We start from the raw sequence: 18,201 nt of genomic DNA, 5'->3' as shown, positions 1-18,201 counted from the left end.
ATCTGTAAGAGTGCAGAGTGCCTGTTGGTGGACTGAAGAGGCAACATCAAGACAACAGTTTACTTGCCTTAGCACGTACATCTACAATTATGCTTTTTTACATATACTGCATTCAAACAATGCATTAATATACAAATAAAGCTTTTTAAAGTTATAGTGAGGACTTCTTGTGTGGTCATCCTTCGAGGAAAGGTGTTTCTTTATCACATACTTAAATAAAATGAATTACTTTATAGTGTCTGGTTCATTTGATCATTACCCAATTAGAATTATTTCCAGGTAATTTGTGGGGGATGCCTGGCTCACAGCCACAGTCTTTTCCTCCTGCCCACAATTGGGACTTTGTTTCAAACCTATGCTTACTTGAGAGCCAAGGAAATCTGCAGGGCTGTATGTACAAGAGGACTTCACCATCATCTGTGGTTTCTCCTCCGTTGTTCCAGTATGACTTTCAGTCTGGTTGAAATGTGCCACACTCAGATTTAATTATCCAAAGTCTCTCTCATTTGGAGGTGGGGAGATAGCAAGACGAATTTTGCTAGCTACAGAAGAATATTCAATCAAACCTTGCTGGACAAGAACTTTGTCACCACCAATTAATCACTCACAATCGGGTACACCCATTGACTCATTTTCAGATTCATTAGACTCTAGATCTTACTCACCTCTGACATCAATTGTACTACACTTTTATGCTTGCTTAAACCTATCATTGATCAGAGAATCGGCCCTCTTGCAAGGTGGCTTTCCAATGGGGTCTCTATGGTGCAAGTACAGTGGGCTGTGAGGCAAATGAAATGGTCATGATGAAAGGGTCATGTCAGGTGTTGTAAGGGTCCGCCACTTCTCAGCTCGATAATGGCACTCTGCTAATCATTCAATTCTAAACTTCATGGGAGCGATGACCTGATGCACCCACTTTATTGCATGCTAGGTTTAAGATACACCACCCTCCCTGAAGCAAAGCACATCCCACTCATACCCTTCTCCCACAGTGGGTAGAGTGGGCTACAGCAGCAGCTTGTTATGTCATTCTTTCACTGCCTTTCAGGACTCTGGTAAACTGGGCTTCAAGCAGCATTTATTATTTTTCAGAAGGTCCACTGCTTCAGAGTGCCCATGACCAAAGTGATCCTACGGAAAATGCTCAATGTTACCTCAGAAAAACCCTAGTGCTGATCAGTTGAGACATTGTGTCCATAAGGGTTCTATGCATCATTCCAGGGAAACTCTGTTGCCAGCAGATACCCTCCAGCAAGCCATCATTTGCACCTTTTTTCGCTCTCACTCCACTCTGGAATAACAAGTTTAAAGCACATACTAGTATAGATGCGTGAGATACCTTCACACAATTGTATTATGTACTAAAATGGTGTCACCCCTTAGAAATCTATACAAGGACGTACCTAGTTGAATGTGGAATTAGAAAGTGTACATAAGACATGCAAGAGCTGATAGAAGTGTTTTAGAATGTTTCCTGTACAACCCACATGTTTTTCTGATCTGTTCTTGCCTATGAAAGTTCCCTGTGGTGTGGGACATTGGAAAGAAGAGATAATTGAGGCCTTCTAAAGATCACATATAAATTGTAAGAGTCCTGGTGGTGCAAGTGCTTTGTAGATATAGGAAAGGAAGAATATGAGAACTATGCAGCTCATGTGCATTGATGGTCGTGCTGCTAGCTTTTATGATATTTAGAACACAAGTTCAAAGACTCTCTTCAAATGGTAGCATTGAGAAAGGAACATGTGATATGATTAGCGCACATAATAAATTAGAATCACTCACCATCCACCATAAGCAAACATTCCAGAGTAAAATGCCAGGGGGAGTCTATCCAATGCCAATGAGTTGCTGTTGAATGAATCCTGGAAATTTTCATTGTGTCCTGAAAAGAATGATACTTAAGAAACATACTTCTAGGTGTGTAAGTTATTTACCAGGTCATATGTAATACATGAGAGGATCTACATGGCCATGCAAATTAAATGTCTAGTGAAATGTGAAGGCAGGAGAATAGCATATTCCCCTTTTTTTTCTGCTTCATCCACTGTGCAAATGGTACAAAGAAGACTTTGGATTCGTCCTTCTCAATAGATCCAATTTTCTTTGAAGTGTTCTGATGGTAGGCATGATACACTTACTTTAAACTAACTCACAGTTTACCATGTAAGTATGTATGTATGTGGAACTTTTGGATAGCACAAACCTAGCCATATACAGTAGAATTGTACATGTTCAAGAGCATGGAAACACTCAACGAGTGATCTGAGAGGAAACTGATTTCTGGACCGTTACTGCAGCATGGTGTAGTGTACTTTAAAGAGATGTCTCTTCAACTCTTTAGAGCAGAGATGGGGTGGTCCTGACAGATACAGAATTGTTGTCAGATCCTACTTATATTGCTGTGGCTGGGAAACCTATGAACAGCGATGGCGGGTAATGAACTGGTTTTCCATTAATCTGATATGTTTCCTGCATTAACGGTAAGTGTTTGCCATGTTGAATGCTACAGCTGCAAGTATATTTCACTTAACAAGGCACAGGTCATATTTCTAAGCACATTAGTCTAATAACAGAAGTACAAATATCTTAAGACTTACAGACTATAACACAAAGGAGACAAAAAGTCCTCCCTTTCTGCAGCAGATGCACGTTAGAACTTACAATAACTTTAGCCATAATTTCTTTATAATATTACTGGACAGATGTGCTTACACAGGTCTGTTGACTGAGGCGGCAGGAAGAGGTGGTATGCAAACAACAGTCACCCCTCCCAATGCCACAGAGTTGGGATTAATGAAACACACACTAGGAAAAGAGTGAAAGCAAATGAGTTGTGTGGGGGGTGGGCGTGGACAGGCAAATATGAAGTTGGGAGTCAGGTGAGGTATTCCTAGCTTGCTGCTGACTCGTAGTGGATTGTGGGGAATTCACTTGTTAGATGCATGTTAGGTTTAAGCAGCCACGCATTGTAAGTACTGGACCATGAGCAATATTCTTATAGTCACAGTTAATGTTATAAACTTAGTTGCTTTTGATTATCTTCGGTGATGTTACCAATATCACTTGCACTAGATATCGGTATTTTAAACTAACTATTTTAAAACAAATATGTTGATCTACATAATCCGTTTCTAGTGATCTTGAGCGTTTCAATAATTAATGAATGATTGTTTGAATTACCACTGTTCCCTGTTAGTAACATAGAAGCATTGACACGACCTCATTTATGTACTGGGTGGGGCTCTGCTGAGCCAAAATTATCCAGTCTTTTGCATTCATTGCTGGTGTATTGGACTGAGATCACAGGTGATACCTGTGGGTGTTAAAACACACCATGTACAGCTGAGCCAGAGACTCAGTTTAGGCAACACGGGGTGGGTGTCAGATGAGGGAAACCACGGCTATGTGATGCTTTAGCCAGTATGTTCTGGTATCCAGATTAATAGTTCCGTTGTCTAGAGCGAGGACCTGTGAGTTTCTGTCACCCATGAGATAGCTCTGCTGGGTGTCTGAGATTGTTTTTGCGCCCATATTCATCAATTATTGTTAATAATTTATTTTATGAATGCTTAATATAGCTAGAGCGACGTCAAGAGATTTGTATGTTTCAAACCTGGAGGGCCTGTTTATTCCCTCAGGCCTTTTCCTAGTGATCTGCTGCCACTGGACGCCAGTTTTTAAAGGTAGAAGTTCCCTCACTGCTAATCACAGAACCAGGAGGTCAGGAGCCGTTTATCTAATGATTAACTGGGTTTTGTTCCAGGAGGGTTAATGGTCTGACAGTGACAGTATGATAAGCCAAACATGATTCCCATACAAAGCGATGCTTCACAAACAAGGACATCTTTGGGGGAGATATTGAGAGAGCTTTGATCTGTGGCGGTGCCAGGACACAGGGTAGAAATGCATGACCAAAACAGAATTGCAGTCTCATCAGCTGCAGACTGGGTGTAGCATTCAGGACAGATATGCCTGGCCTGATCAGGGTTCACAATTTAGACACTGCTCTCCTCACAGATTATATAGCTGCCCTGTCCCATTATAAATGAATTAGTATGAATAATCTTTGCAGAACTGCCCTGGCATCGCTGTTCGTATTCCCACATTGTGGTTGAAACACTACTAGAAGTCATATGCTGCAAAAAGTCATTTTGACAGAGGCGAGGCTTCCAAGGAACAAGTCTTCTTTGTGAGCCATCTCCTAACTTGCTCATCCCAGTGCACTGAAAAACACTTCTCTGCCAGCTGCCAGCTACCAAGCTGTGTGCATGAAGCCACAAGGTCTGGCTAACTCCCTCAATGTGAAGCAGGCAGGCAGTGTTTATAGTAAACACACAGCTCACTGACCATACTCCCACCTCAAAATGTAGCTCATTATCTTCAATGGCCATTTCAGAGTGAGACCAAATTCTCCTCTCACTCATTTATATTTTATAATTAAGCTCCTCTTCTTGCCGACAGCAACGTGAAAGGTCTTAAGGCCAGCAAGCTGAATTTCTTTTATAGTTTTAGAATTTTTATTTTTCTCGTAACTGGCATAACTTTTAGTTGGATAACAATTGATTGCAAAATGTATTTATTAAAAATGGTGAACGTAAATAGCCATGATCAGGAAGGAAAAACGAATTCCATGCAGTAAGTACATGTTTTACTTTGGGAGAGAAAGTTGCAGCATGCCTGCCAGTCTTTTCATGTAGCAGCCTGCATTTGTAACTTTTTTCTTGGGGGACATCTTGTTAAAGGGCCTGCTGTAAAATGCAGACGTTCATATTTTGATGCCCGTGAACTTGTGTTTGGAATTATTTAGCAGACTTTAGAGGTATTAGATTTAAACATGAACTGAAAATGTGGAGTGAAAATATCTAACAAATCAAAATACTGGAGAAACATAAAATGCAGGAGGAATTGCTAGTTCCCCAGCCCAGTGTTATCCTCAAGCCACAGACAACTGTTCTATTTGTCTTACCTGAGAAGAGGGCCACCATCCCAGGAACAATAATCAGCGTGATGGTCACAAGTTTCAGAGCCATGAGAGCAATTTGCATATTAGCGGCCCATCTTACGCTGCAGCAATTCAGTGCGATGATTACAGCTGTGGTTAAAGGTATAGAGAGAATGTTCAGAGCAGAGAGAGCATCGATGGTGGGCTGCAATAGCATCTACAACAACCCCATTCCATTTAAGGAGGACTAGACGTCATTTAAATTACAGGGAACATAGTGTTCCATTTCTCAGGAAATATACTAAAATGTAATGGCCCCTGGAAAATGCAATACATCCATTCAAGTCTATGATTTCCATTCCTTCGTAGACCCTTGAAGTCTGCCTAGATTGGAACATCTCACTTTCCAAGAGGTGTAAGGTGTGTGTAAGAGGATTGTGGTACCCATACAGGGATGAGGTGACAGGCTTCAGGGTCCCCTCAAAAAGTGTGTTTATCTTCTCAATGTCAATTTTCAGCAATTTGTTTGTTTCTTGTTTAGTTCAAAAAACACTCAGTGAGACTAGAGAGAATCCTGTATCTTCATTTCACTAAATAAGATCAATTCAAGCAGGCGAGCCTGCCTCCTGGAAGGAAACATCACCTTAGCAAAGACCATCCTCATGACCACTGCTAAAATCTGAACAAAAAAGATGCCCGCGTACAATGGTCAACTCTGGCAGAGAAGAATTGAATCCCCAAGCGTGACATCTGAACAATGTCAGCCACTGCTGTATGCTCTCAGCTGCTCAACATATATCTGTCCATTCTTCTATTCCAGGCAACCACCTCAATATTTCACTTATCCTGAGCAAGATGAACTAGTGAAATAGTTTGCTTCTCAGTCTCCACCAGTCTCGCATTGCTGTAATTAAAGATGTCAAAAACTTAGCAACTTAATTACTGTTAAGCAACTTCCACCATCACCTAAAAATGTGTTGGTTATCAGCCAGCAGCAGTAGCACCCATCATCAACACCTTATCTTGATCTTCAAATCAATCCACTGGCAAACATTGTTACCTGGACACAAGCTTCTCCTCTAACACCCCATATAGATTTCAAGGAAACTTAAGGGGATATTTACAAGGAACTGGCACATCGGCTTGGATGCGCTAGTTTCCTTGTGTCATCCCGAACCCTTACAATACAGTGCACTATGGTGCACGTTAGCACAATAACATCAAAATCTTTGACAACATTGTGGCGATTTGCTGGACTAGCATAAAAAAAAATTATGCTAGACCAGCAAGGCTCGGGGAGGCCCACGGTAAATATACTAGTATCACTTTATGGCATGCCCTGGGCTGATGTTTTGAAAAATGATGCTAGAATGGTGCAGTGAAATCTTGTAAATCTCACTGCAGCATTTTTTTGGGCCTCCCTGTGGGGGAATGTCCTCCTTACATACATTATACCTGATGCAGGTATAATGTGGCACAAGGGTTCACAAAGTGGCGCAGCGCTAGCATTGCACCACTTTGTAAATACAGCTCAGGGTGAGGGACTGGAGCGCTGCTGTAGCATAAAACAAACTGACACTCTGGCAGTGCTAAGGGGCACAAGGGACTTGTAAATATGCCCCTAAGTTCCTGCTGTTCCTCACAATAGCCAAACCTCTCTGTCCTGACTCTCCCTTTCACTTATTTCACTTATCACATCCTCTATTTTAATTCCAATTTCTATTTTAATTCCCTCCCCTTAGATGCCTCTTAAATTAAGAATACCATCAGCACAGTCTAAGGGGTATGTTTCACTGATCCCTTTGGGCACCAATTTAATTTAATACTTTTAAGTGTACGCATGTAAACACTTGGTGTCACTGTATCCTAGCGATTCTTGCACTAACTTTAACCTGACATGGGATCCATAACATTCTAGATGGCTCTCCTAGTGCAGTGATAATGTTTTTCCCCAAGGAAGTTAACCCTCAGTATGCCCTATTCAAGAAAAGTGACAGTCAAGGTGCAACTTTAGGCCTTTGGTAGAATGTACTGAGTTGTGAATGGTGTAGCCATCAGCATTTGCATTTGGTACACATCGCTTTTTCCTCACATACAGCTCTTCCTCCCTCAAGAACTTCCAACATAGATTGGTGATGAGTATGTTTGTTTTTATGTATGGTAATTTTCAAACTGGAATTCAAGGGAGCACTTTATACAAAAGTACATGAAGCACACATATTGCCCTGAATCAGCTGATGTTTGCTTAGGCCTGGATTCAACCCTAGGTCTAGTGAGAAGGCTATTTGCTAAGGTAAATTACAATAGTAAGTAATGTGTAATTTACTCTGACAATTCTGAGTAACTTTACTACTGTTGACTATTCACAAAATTCAAGTGTAAAGTTACTCAAAAGTGTAAGCTTACATCTCTCCAGCCCTGGAAATAGTGAGTGGAGCCAAATATATGAGTGACAATTACGATTGTCAAAATGAAGTAGTAGTAGGTCCAGAAACACACATGGCCAACCACTGGTACTGCGACATCCTCCCACAGAAAATAATGGAGGTGGTAACTTAAAAGAACCCACAGGAAATAGGTTTACGTTAATTATTTAAATAGCTAGAAATATAAATAAAGTATAAATGATTAATAAATATCTAAACAATTAACATATTATACATATATTATATGGTTATTAAATACTTTAACAACCTTTTGTCAAAGTATAAATTATTGCAACAATAGTTTGTATTCAAACATATTTAAACTAGTCAAAAATGATTTGTATTTGATCATTAATTTAATATATTTTAATTAGTTGAATATTTAATACACATTTAAGTTAATAGAGTTTTGCCTTTTTATTTTCTTCTACATTTAAAAAAAAAAAAATTAATGGCATATTTGATTCTCTTGAAACGTCTCTCACGTTCTTGAGACCAGTGAAAGGAAACATTTGACTTTGTTAATGTTTGTAATGGAGCATTAAAGTTGGCAAAGGCTTGTATGTACTTTGAAAGGTAACTGGTCATGCCAAGAAATGAACGAACCATTGAAACATCTTGTGGGGGATTAGCATTTGACACAGCTTGTACTTTTGCAGGATAGGGTCATACCCCCATCAGAAAAGATATGGCCAAAGAATTTTAGCTTTGTCTTGTAGAACTCACAATTGTGTGCATTCAAAGTCAAGCCAGCATTACTGAGTAAACAACATACTTGTGTGAGAGCTCTATTATGTTCCTTTCATGTATCTCTGAAAACGAATATGTCATAGCTCTAATTGAACGCATATACAAAAGGCTGTTTGATACATCGGATGACGTCTTATAAAAATCCTGCAGCCGGTGACACACCAAAACTGAGGGCCTGATTTAGATTTCGGCAGATGGGTTACTCTGTCACAACGGTGACAAATATCCTCTCGGCCGAAATATAAATCACATAGGAAATAATGAGATTTATATTTCAGTGGATGGGATATCCATCACTGTTGTGACAGAGTAATCCATCCTCCAAAATATAAATCAGGCCCTAAGCCTTTTGTATCGAAACAAACCAACATGTGTAGAAATGGTTATAATGTACCTGCAACATTTTTCAAGTTCCAACTGATGATAACCTTTATATTAATCAAGGCTATAAAAGACCTTTGTATCATTCCATTGCATTATCACACTAGCAATGTGGGGACCTGGATGTCATTCTCATTCAACTACCTTGTTTGCCTCATGCATGTCAACGGAAATGCGTACAGCTCCTTCACTGTCCTTTTCAGGCACTGCTACTATGGGAGAAACCTATGGTTTTGACTAGTGCAATGCTCTATAATGTCATGCTTAAGTAATGATTTAAGTTCTTTTTCAACAGCTTCTTGCCAATGAAAGGCAAGGCTTCTAGGTCTATGAGCAACAGGACGGACATCCTCATTAATATGCAGTTTTACTTTCATAGTCTTAAGCTTTCCTGAACCATGAAAGATCAAAGGGAATTCACTTACTATTTTGTGATGAGCAGTCATGTTGTAATTCACAGAAATTAGACCCATATCAGCAGCTGCATTGAAGCTGAGTAAACTGGCACTTGAGACTGTACCTTGAAGAACATGGATCACTTCTTGTACCTTTGTTTTTTTATGTTTCACTAAAATATTGAACCTTGATTCTTTATGGGCATCGATACAGCCTATGTTCATACTATTGATTATGAAAGGTATAGAACAACCATTTATTTTCAATGTAATATTTGGATAGTGATTTCATCACTTTGGCATGTCAATTTTTCTTTGACTGACATTTTGCTTCATATGCGACAAGTCCAACATGCACACGTTTCTTTGAGGTAAACATCGACATGGCACAATCACTTTCTTCACTTTCACTTGATATTGTGGCAGAAGAACATTTTGATAATTATTTATATGAAAATCCACTTCATTAGTATCAATTTGCCTTAACTGATGTTGCCGCTTGGCCTTGTGGGTGTGCATCAAATGTTGCTTCTCGAACGTTCTGCCAGCTATTTTGCCTTTCCTTTGTTTCCTTTGCTTTACACATCATCACAAAAAGATTCTCTTTTCCACAGCCTTTACAGTTATGTCCAAAGTTGGTACATTTTCCTTTGTGTGGAGTCCACTTCTAAAACATGACCTCTTTTTCGTGTAGAAGTCACTTTGTGTTCTTCAGTCTTTTGCCTTGGCTTACTTTTTATACTCATGACTGATTCACTCTGGGCACCTGCGGCCTGTGTGTCAGCAGCCTGTCATTCAGCATGCTCCTCAGCTCTGCCAGCCATCAACAAATGCTCTAGACTAGGACTTTTTCTCAGTATTCGTTGTCTGAATGAATCTGACAAGCATCCATCATTAACCCTAAGATGCATAGCTTCTTCATCATTAAATTCATTGAAGTTGCAGTTTTTGATGAGTGCATTAAGTCTTTCCACAAGCACATTGATAGTTTCACCAACTCTTGACATTCTTGACTGAACATGTTTTGTTCATAATCAACGTTTGATACTGATTGAACTTGAGATTCAACGCTTCTTTAATCTGATGGTATGTGACATCATCATTTCTCAGCAGTTTCTTTAAGACTTCTTTCACACCATCACTAGTAAGGTTTTTAAGATACTTGATGGTGGTGGTTACAGGAAAGCAGCAGCATTGTAACTGTTTATGGGAGTGGCTGACATTGAGGATGGAGCGCTTTCAGAGGCTGTCTGCTGTCTATTAGAACCTGCATCATCACTGAGGCCCGGCAATGAATCAGCCTCCAGGTCATCCAGGACAGTCATTTGGGTTTTGACCTTCTTCCTGGTCTACACTGGAGCTCTGTCACTTTTGAAGACCTCTGGAGCTGTTCTGAGCCATTGCCTGACAGCATTAGTAGTTAGCCGCTTTGAGTATCGGACAGCTCAGTAAGCTCAATCCCTAATGCCTTCTTGGATCTCTCCTCCCGTTCTGAAGTCGTAATGTACCACTTATCAAGACTCTGGTAAGTGTAAGTACAATGTATGTTTTTCTTAGTTTCTCTGTTAGCCAGCGTTTCTGTATATTTTATAAAATCTTGACTGTAGCAAATTTATAGAAGTTCTTTTCACAATGTTCTTTGGCAAGTTTAGATTATCTTTGACTGCGCTTTGTAAATTTCATTGTAATCATCTTCAGCGCTAATGCTCCATGCAATGTATCATTTTATCTTGTCAGGCATACCTATCTGTACTTTCAGTATGGTCTTGGGCAAAATTCTTGACCAACAATGCTTAGACTTCTCAGTGAAGCTTTCTTTATCTTTAAATGCTTCAAATGCGTCTGTAAATCAAATGCTACTAGTAGGCCTGCTGCACTGGTTGTGCCACCCACATGACTAGCTCTATAAACATGGCTCACACCTGCCAATACAGTGTTTGTGTGTGCAGTTTTAAACTACCAATTCGACCTGGTAAGTGTTACCACTTGCCAGGCCAAAACCTTCCATTTGTATACGTGTATGGCACCCCTAGGGAAGGCCCTAGCTAGTCCCATGGGCAGGGCACAGTGTATGTTAAAGGCGGGACATGTACTGATGTGTTTTACATCTCCTAACAGTGAAATCCTGCCAAATTCAGTTTTTACTGTTGCAAGGCCTATCTCCCTCATATGTTAACATGGAGGCTGCCTTTAAATATCTCTAAGTGCAGTTTCTCTTTGGGTGCAGATAGTGATGAGGAGTTTGGGGTCTCTGAACTCACAATTTAAAAACACATATTTTGATAAAGTTGTTTTTTAGATTGTCAGTTTGAAAATGCCACTTTTAGAAAGTGGGCATTTTCTTGCTTAAAACATTCTGTGACTCTGCCTGCTTGTGTATTCCCTTTCTGGGTCAGACTGACAGTTGGGCTGTCTGTGAATCTCTACTAAACAGTGACACAAAGTAAGCTGGGGTGTAGTCTGCATATCCTGATGGGCCATCTGGGCTAGAGTGGAGGGAAGAGTAGTCACTTACACCTGAGTGGTCTGTCCTGCCCTCACACAATGCAGTCTCAAACTCCCTGGTGTGAGTCTGGAGCAAGGCCTGGGCAAAGCAGGATATTCTGAACAACAAAGACTTTCCTTTGAAGTTTGCCTACTTCAAAGGCAGAAAGGGATAAAAGTAGTGGACCCAAAGCCCCAGATTTTCAGATAACTTCTGGAACCAAGAGGAACCTCTGCCAATGAGAAGAGCTGAAGAGCTGGAGGAGGAGTACTGTCCCTTTGCCTGTGACTGTGCTTTGCTGGGTTGGCCTACAGTTGCTGCTTCTGCCTGAAAGAGGACAAAGGGTCGACTTTGTGGTATATTCCTGCTTGTGAAGAATCTCCAAGTGCTTGGACTGAGCTTGCATCCTGTGTTGAAGTCTCAGGACCATCAAAGACTTCCTCTGCTAGCACCCAGACTCTCTGCTTAGACTCCTGCCCTGCTAAGTGGTGCCCTACCCAGTCCCTGGGCCCTTGAAAGGTGAAGCTGGTAGAACAAGGACGGAAATCCATGCACAGGAATCCGTACGGGGAAGATTTCAATGCACCACCTGCAACTCGGCTGTAAAAACGACATGCTACCCACCTCGCGACTGAAATTGACACACCACCTGCATTGCGGCTGGGAAATCGATGCAACATCTGCATTGCGGCTGGAGAAACAACGTAACACCCACTTGTGGCTGCTGAAAATTATGCAAACACCACACAGAGCGGTTTTCCATCACCGTGCAGCCGGATTTCACATGCATCATTACTGGGCGTCAAAATCATCATGAACCTGCACCTATCCGAGATGTCCTGTACAAAAATAGATGCATCGTGTTCTTGCGGAAGAGAAAAACGATGCATCGCCTACTCGACAGGAGAAGGACCTTTCCGATGCACACTCGCCCGTGTGGCTTTATTTTTCATGCAAATCAGGTACTTTGTGTAACAACAACCATACCATTGTTTTCTATGGAGTAAGCCTCTTATTGCTTCAAAAATTCATATCTTGACTTGTGTATGTTGGATTTTTGTCGTTTGTCGTTTTGGTCTTTTTGATTTGGATAAATATTTACTATTTTTCTAAACTGATGTGGTGTTCCTTTTTTAGTGTTTTTACAGTATTACTGTGTGTTTTGGTACAAATACTTTACAAATTTCCTTTGAGATAAGCCTGTCTGCTTGCGGAAAGCTACCAAGGGGGTGCGCAGGGGTTATCTAAGTGTGTATCTCCCTTGCCCTAACAAGAGAGAGGGTCCCTGCTTGGACAGAGTACAAACTGACTGCCAACCAGAGACCCCATTTCTAACAGTGGGCATTCATGTTTTTTAGCATTTCCAAGAAGTAGAATGGGCCATTTTATAATACTGCGTTCCTAACCTGGACATATTGCTGTGGCATCACTATACAGATGTTACATGGGTATAACTTAAGTGACATCACAAGTACTTTAAGCCCCTACTCAGATCAAAGGAGGTGAACTTTTTACTGAAAATTCAAAGAACAACCATTTATTTTCAATGTAATATTTGGATAGTGATTTCATCACTTTGGCATGTCAATTTTTCTTTGACTGACATTTTGCTTCATATGCGACAAGTCCAACATGCACACGTTTCTTTGAGGTAAACATCGACATGGCACAATCACTTTCTTCACTTTCACTTGATATTGTGGCAGAAGAACATTTTGATAATTATTTATATGAAAATCCACTTCATTAGTATCAATTTGCCTTAACTGATGTTGCCGCTTGGCCTTGTGGGTGTGCATCAAATGTTGCTTCTCGAACGTTCTGCCAGCTATTTTGCCTTTCCTTTGTTTCCTTTGCTTTACACATCATCACAAAAAGATTCTCTTTTCCACAGCCTTTACAGTTATGTCCAAAGTTGGTACATTTTCCTTTGTGTGGAGTCCACTTCTAAAACATGACCTCTTTTTCGTGTAGAAGTCACTTTGTGTTCTTCAGTCTTTTGCCTTGGCTTACTTTTTATACTCATGACTGATTCACTCTGGGCACCTGCGGCCTGTGTGTCAGCAGCCTGTCATTCAGCATGCTCCTCAGCTCTGCCAGCCATCAACAAATGCTCTAGACTAGGACTTTTTCTCAGTATTCGTTGTCTGAATGAATCTGACAAGCATCCATCATTAACCCTAAGATGCATAGCTTCTTCATCATTAAATTCATTGAAGTTGCAGTTTTTGATGAGTGCATTAAGTCTTTCCACAAGCACATTGATAGTTTCACCAACTCTTGACATTCTTGACTGAACATGTTTTGTTCATAATCAACGTTTGATACTGATTGAACTTGAGATTCAACGCTTCTTTAATCTGATGGTATGTGACATCATCATTTCTCAGCAGTTTCTTTAAGACTTCTTTCACACCATCACTAGTAAGGTTTTTAAGATACTTGATGGTGGTGGTTACAGGAAAGCAGCAGCATTGTAACTGTTTATGGGAGTGGCTGACATTGAGGATGGAGCGCTTTCAGAGGCTGTCTGCTGTCTATTAGAACCTGCATCATCACTGAGGCCCGGCAATGAATCAGCCTCCAGGTCATCCAGGACAGTCATTTGGGTTTTGACCTTCTTCCTGGTCTACACTGGAGCTCTGTCACTTTTGAAGACCTCTGGAGCTGTTCTGAGCCATTGCCTGGCAGCATTAGTAGTTAGCCGCTTTGAGTATCGGACAGCTCAGTAAGCTCAATCCCTAATGCCTTCATGGATCTCTCCTCCCGTTCTAAAGTCGTAATGTACCACTTATCAAGACTCTGGTAAGTGTAAGTACAATGTATGTTTTTCTTAGTTTCTCTGTTAGCCAGCGTTTCTGTATATTTTATAAAATCTTGACTGTAGCAAATTTATAGAAGTTCTTTTCACAATGTTCTTTGGCAAGTTTAGATTATCTTTGACTGCGCTTTGTAAATTTCATTGTAATCATCTTCAGCGCTAATGCTCCATGCAATGTATCATTTTATCTTGTCAGGCATACCTATCTGTACTTTCAGTATGGTCTTGGGCAAAATTCTTGACCAACAATGCTTAGACTTCTCAGTGAAGCTTTCTTTATCTTTAAATGCTTCAAATGCGTCTGTAAATCAAATGCTACTAGTAGGCCTGCTGCACTGGTTGTGCCACCCACATGACTAGCTCTATAAACATGGCTCACACCTGCCAATACAGTGTTTGTGTGTGCAGTTTTAAACTACCAATTCGACCTGGTAAGTGTTACCACTTGCCAGGCCAAAACCTTCCATTTGTATACGTGTATGGCACCCCTAGGGAAGGCCCTAGCTAGTCCCATGGGCAGGGCACAGTGTATGTTAAAGGCGGGACATGTACTGATGTGTTTTACATCTCCTAACAGTGAAATCCTGCCAAATTCAGTTTTTACTGTTGCAAGGCCTATCTCCCTCATATGTTAACATGGAGGCTGCCTTTAAATATCTCTAAGTGCAGTTTCTCTTTGGGTGCAGATAGTGATGAGGAGTTTGGGGTCTCTGAACTCACAATTTAAAAACACATATTTTGATAAAGTTGTTTTTTAGATTGTCAGTTTGAAAATGCCACTTTTAGAAAGTGGGCATTTTCTTGCTTAAAACATTCTGTGACTCTGCCTGCTTGTGTATTCCCTTTCTGGGTCAGACTGACAGTTGGGCTGTCTGTGAATCTCTACTAAACAGTGACACAAAGTAAGCTGGGGTGTAGTCTGCATATCCTGATGGGCCATCTGGGCTAGAGTGGAGGGAAGAGTAGTCACTTACACCTGAGTGGTCTGTCCTGCCCTCACACAATGCAGTCTCAAACTCCCTGGTGTGAGTCTGGAGCAAGGCCTGGGCAAAGCAGGATATTCTGAACAACAAAGACTTTCCTTTGAAGTTTGCCTACTTCAAAGGCAGAAAGGGATAAAAGTAGTGGACCCAAAGCCCCAGATTTTCAGATAACTTCTGGAACCAAGAGGAACCTCTGCCAATGAGAAGGGCTGAAGAGCTGGAGGAGGAGTACTGTCCCTTTGCCTGTGACTGTGCTTTGCTGGGTTGGCCTACAGTTGCTGCTTCTGCCTGAAAGAGGACAAAGGGTCGACTTTGTGGTATATTCCTGCTTGTGAAGAATCTCCAAGTGCTTGGACTGAGCTTGCATCCTGTGTTGAAGTCTCAGGACCATCAAAGACTTCCTCTGCTAGCACCCAGACTCTCTGCTTAGACTCCTGCCCTGCTAAGTGGTGCCCTACCCAGTCCCTGGGCCCTTGAAAGGTGAAGCTGGTAGAACAAGGACGGAAATCCATGCACAGGAATCCGTACGGGGAAGATTTCAATGCACCACCTGCAACTCGGCTGTAAAAACGACATGCTACCCACCTCGCGACTGAAATTGACACACCACCTGCATTGCGGCTGGGAAATCGATGCAACATCTGCATTGCGGCTGGAGAAACAACGTAACACCCACTTGTGGCTGCTGAAAATTATGCAAACACCACACAGAGCGGTTTTCCATCACCGTGCAGCCGGATTTCACATGCATCATTACTGGGCGTCAAAATCATCATGAACCTGCACCTATCCGAGATGTCCTGTACAAAAATAGATGCATCGTGTTCTTGCGGAAGAGAAAAACGATGCATCGCCTACTCGACAGGAGAAGGACCTTTCCGATGCACACTCGCCCGTGTGGCTTTATTTTTCATGCAAATCAGGTACTTTGTGTAACAACAACCATACCATTGTTTTCTATGGAGTAAGCCTCTTATTGCTTCAAAAATTCATATCTTGACTTGTGTATGTTGGATTTTTGTCGTTTGTCGTTTTGGTCTTTTTGATTTGGATAAATATTTACTATTTTTCTAAACTGATGTGGTGTTCCTTTTTTAGTGTTTTTACAGTATTACTGTGTGTTTTGGTACAAATACTTTACAAATTTCCTTTGAGATAAGCCTGTCTGCTTGCGGAAAGCTACCAAGGGGGTGCGCAGGGGTTATCTAAGTGTGTATCTCCCTTGCCCTAACAAGAGAGAGGGTCCCTGCTTGGACAGAGTACAAACTGACTGCCAACCAGAGACCCCATTTCTAACAGTGGGCATTCATGTTTTTTAGCATTTCCAAGAAGTAGAATGGGCCATTTTATAATACTGCGTTCCTAACCTGGACATATTGCTGTGGCATCACTATACAGATGTTACATGGGTATAACTTAAGTGACATCACAAGTACTTTAAGCCCCTACTCAGATCAAAGGAGGTGAACTTTTTACTGAAAATTCAAAGAACAACCATTTATTTTCAATGTAATATTTGGATAGTGATTTCATCACTTTGGCATGTCAATTTTTCTTTGACTGACATTTTGCTTCATATGCGACAAGTCCAACATGCACACGTTTCTTTGAGGTAAACATCGACATGGCACAATCACTTTCTTCACTTTCACTTGATATTGTGGCAGAAGAACATTTTGATAATTATTTATATGAAAATCCACTTCATTAGTATCAATTTGCCTTAACTGATGTTGCCGCTTGGCCTTGTGGGTGTGCATCAAATGTTGCTTCTCGAACGTTCTGCCAGCTATTTTGCCTTTCCTTTGTTTCCTTTGCTTTACACATCATCACAAAAAGATTCTCTTTTCCACAGCCTTTACAGTTATGTCCAAAGTTGGTACATTTTCCTTTGTGTGGAGTCCACTTCTAAAACATGACCTCTTTTTCGTGTAGAAGTCACTTTGTGTTCTTCAGTCTTTTGCCTTGGCTTACTTTTTATACTCATGACTGATTCACTCTGGGCACCTGCGGCCTGTGTGTCAGCAGCCTGTCATTCAGCATGCTCCTCAGCTCTGCCAGCCATCAACAAATGCTCTAGACTAGGACTTTTTCTCAGTATTCGTTGTCTGAATGAATCTGACAAGCATCCATCATTAACCCTAAGATGCATAGCTTCTTCATCATTAAATTCATTGAAGTTGCAGTTTTTGATGAGTGCATTAAGTCTTTCCACAAGCACATTGATAGTTTCACCAACTCTTGACATTCTTGACTGAACATGTTTTGTTCATAATCAACGTTTGATACTGATTGAACTTGAGATTCAACGCTTCTTTAATCTGATGGTATGTGACATCATCATTTCTCAGCAGTTTCTTTAAGACTTCTTTCACACCATCACTAGTAAGGTTTTTAAGATACTTGATGGTGGTGGTTACAGGAAAGCAGCAGCATTGTAACTGTTTATGGGAGTGGCTGACATTGAGGATGGAGCGCTTTCAGAGGCTGTCTGCTGTCTATTAGAACCTGCATCATCACTGAGGCCCGGCAATGAATCAGCCTCCAGGTCATCCAGGACAGTCATTTGGGTTTTGACCTTCTTCCTGGTCTACACTGGAGCTCTGTCACTTTTGAAGACCTCTGGAGCTGTTCTGAGCCATTGCCTGGCAGCATTAGTAGTTAGCCGCTTTGAGTATCGGACAGCTCAGTAAGCTCAATCCCTAATGCCTTCATGGATCTCTCCTCCCGTTCTGAAGTCGTAATGTACCACTTATCAAGACTCTGGTAAGTGTAAGTACAATGTATGTTTTTCTTAGTTTCTCTGTTAGCCAGCGTTTCTGTATATTTTATAAAATCTTGACTGTAGCAAATTTATAGAAGTTCTTTTCACAATGTTCTTTGGCAAGTTTAGATTATCTTTGACTGCGCTTTGTAAATTTCATTGTAATCATCTTCAGCGCTAATGCTCCATGCAATGTATCATTTTATCTTGTCAGGCATACCTATCTGTACTTTCAGTATGGTCTTGGG

General features: G+C 41.0%; 1 protein-coding gene across 3 annotated transcripts in view; it reads right to left on the bottom strand.

Moving 5' to 3' along the window:
- LOC138287452 (cystine/glutamate transporter-like) overlaps positions 1–18,201 on the bottom strand; it is a 171,454-nt gene that overhangs the window by 117,387 nt on the left and 35,866 nt on the right. For all 3 annotated transcript variants that reach the window (XR_011202219.1, XR_011202220.1, XM_069227881.1), the window contains exons 4-5: positions 4,973–5,098; positions 1,789–1,888 (exon numbers count right to left, since the gene is read on the bottom strand). Coding sequence is in view for 1 of the 3 variants with exons in the window: in XM_069227881.1 (XP_069083982.1) it covers positions 1,789–1,888; positions 4,973–5,098 (226 nt within the window). In the remaining 2 variants the exon portion in view is untranslated. The remainder of the gene's footprint in view (positions 1–1,788; positions 1,889–4,972; positions 5,099–18,201) is intronic.

Source organism: Pleurodeles waltl, chromosome 4_1 (genome assembly GCF_031143425.1).
Source record: "Pleurodeles waltl isolate 20211129_DDA chromosome 4_1, aPleWal1.hap1.20221129, whole genome shotgun sequence".
In the NCBI taxonomy this organism is placed as follows: Eukaryota; Metazoa; Chordata; class Amphibia; order Caudata; family Salamandridae; genus Pleurodeles; species Pleurodeles waltl.
Note: the sequence above shows the minus strand (reverse complement) of the source record. Positions and strands in the feature narration are given on the sequence as shown.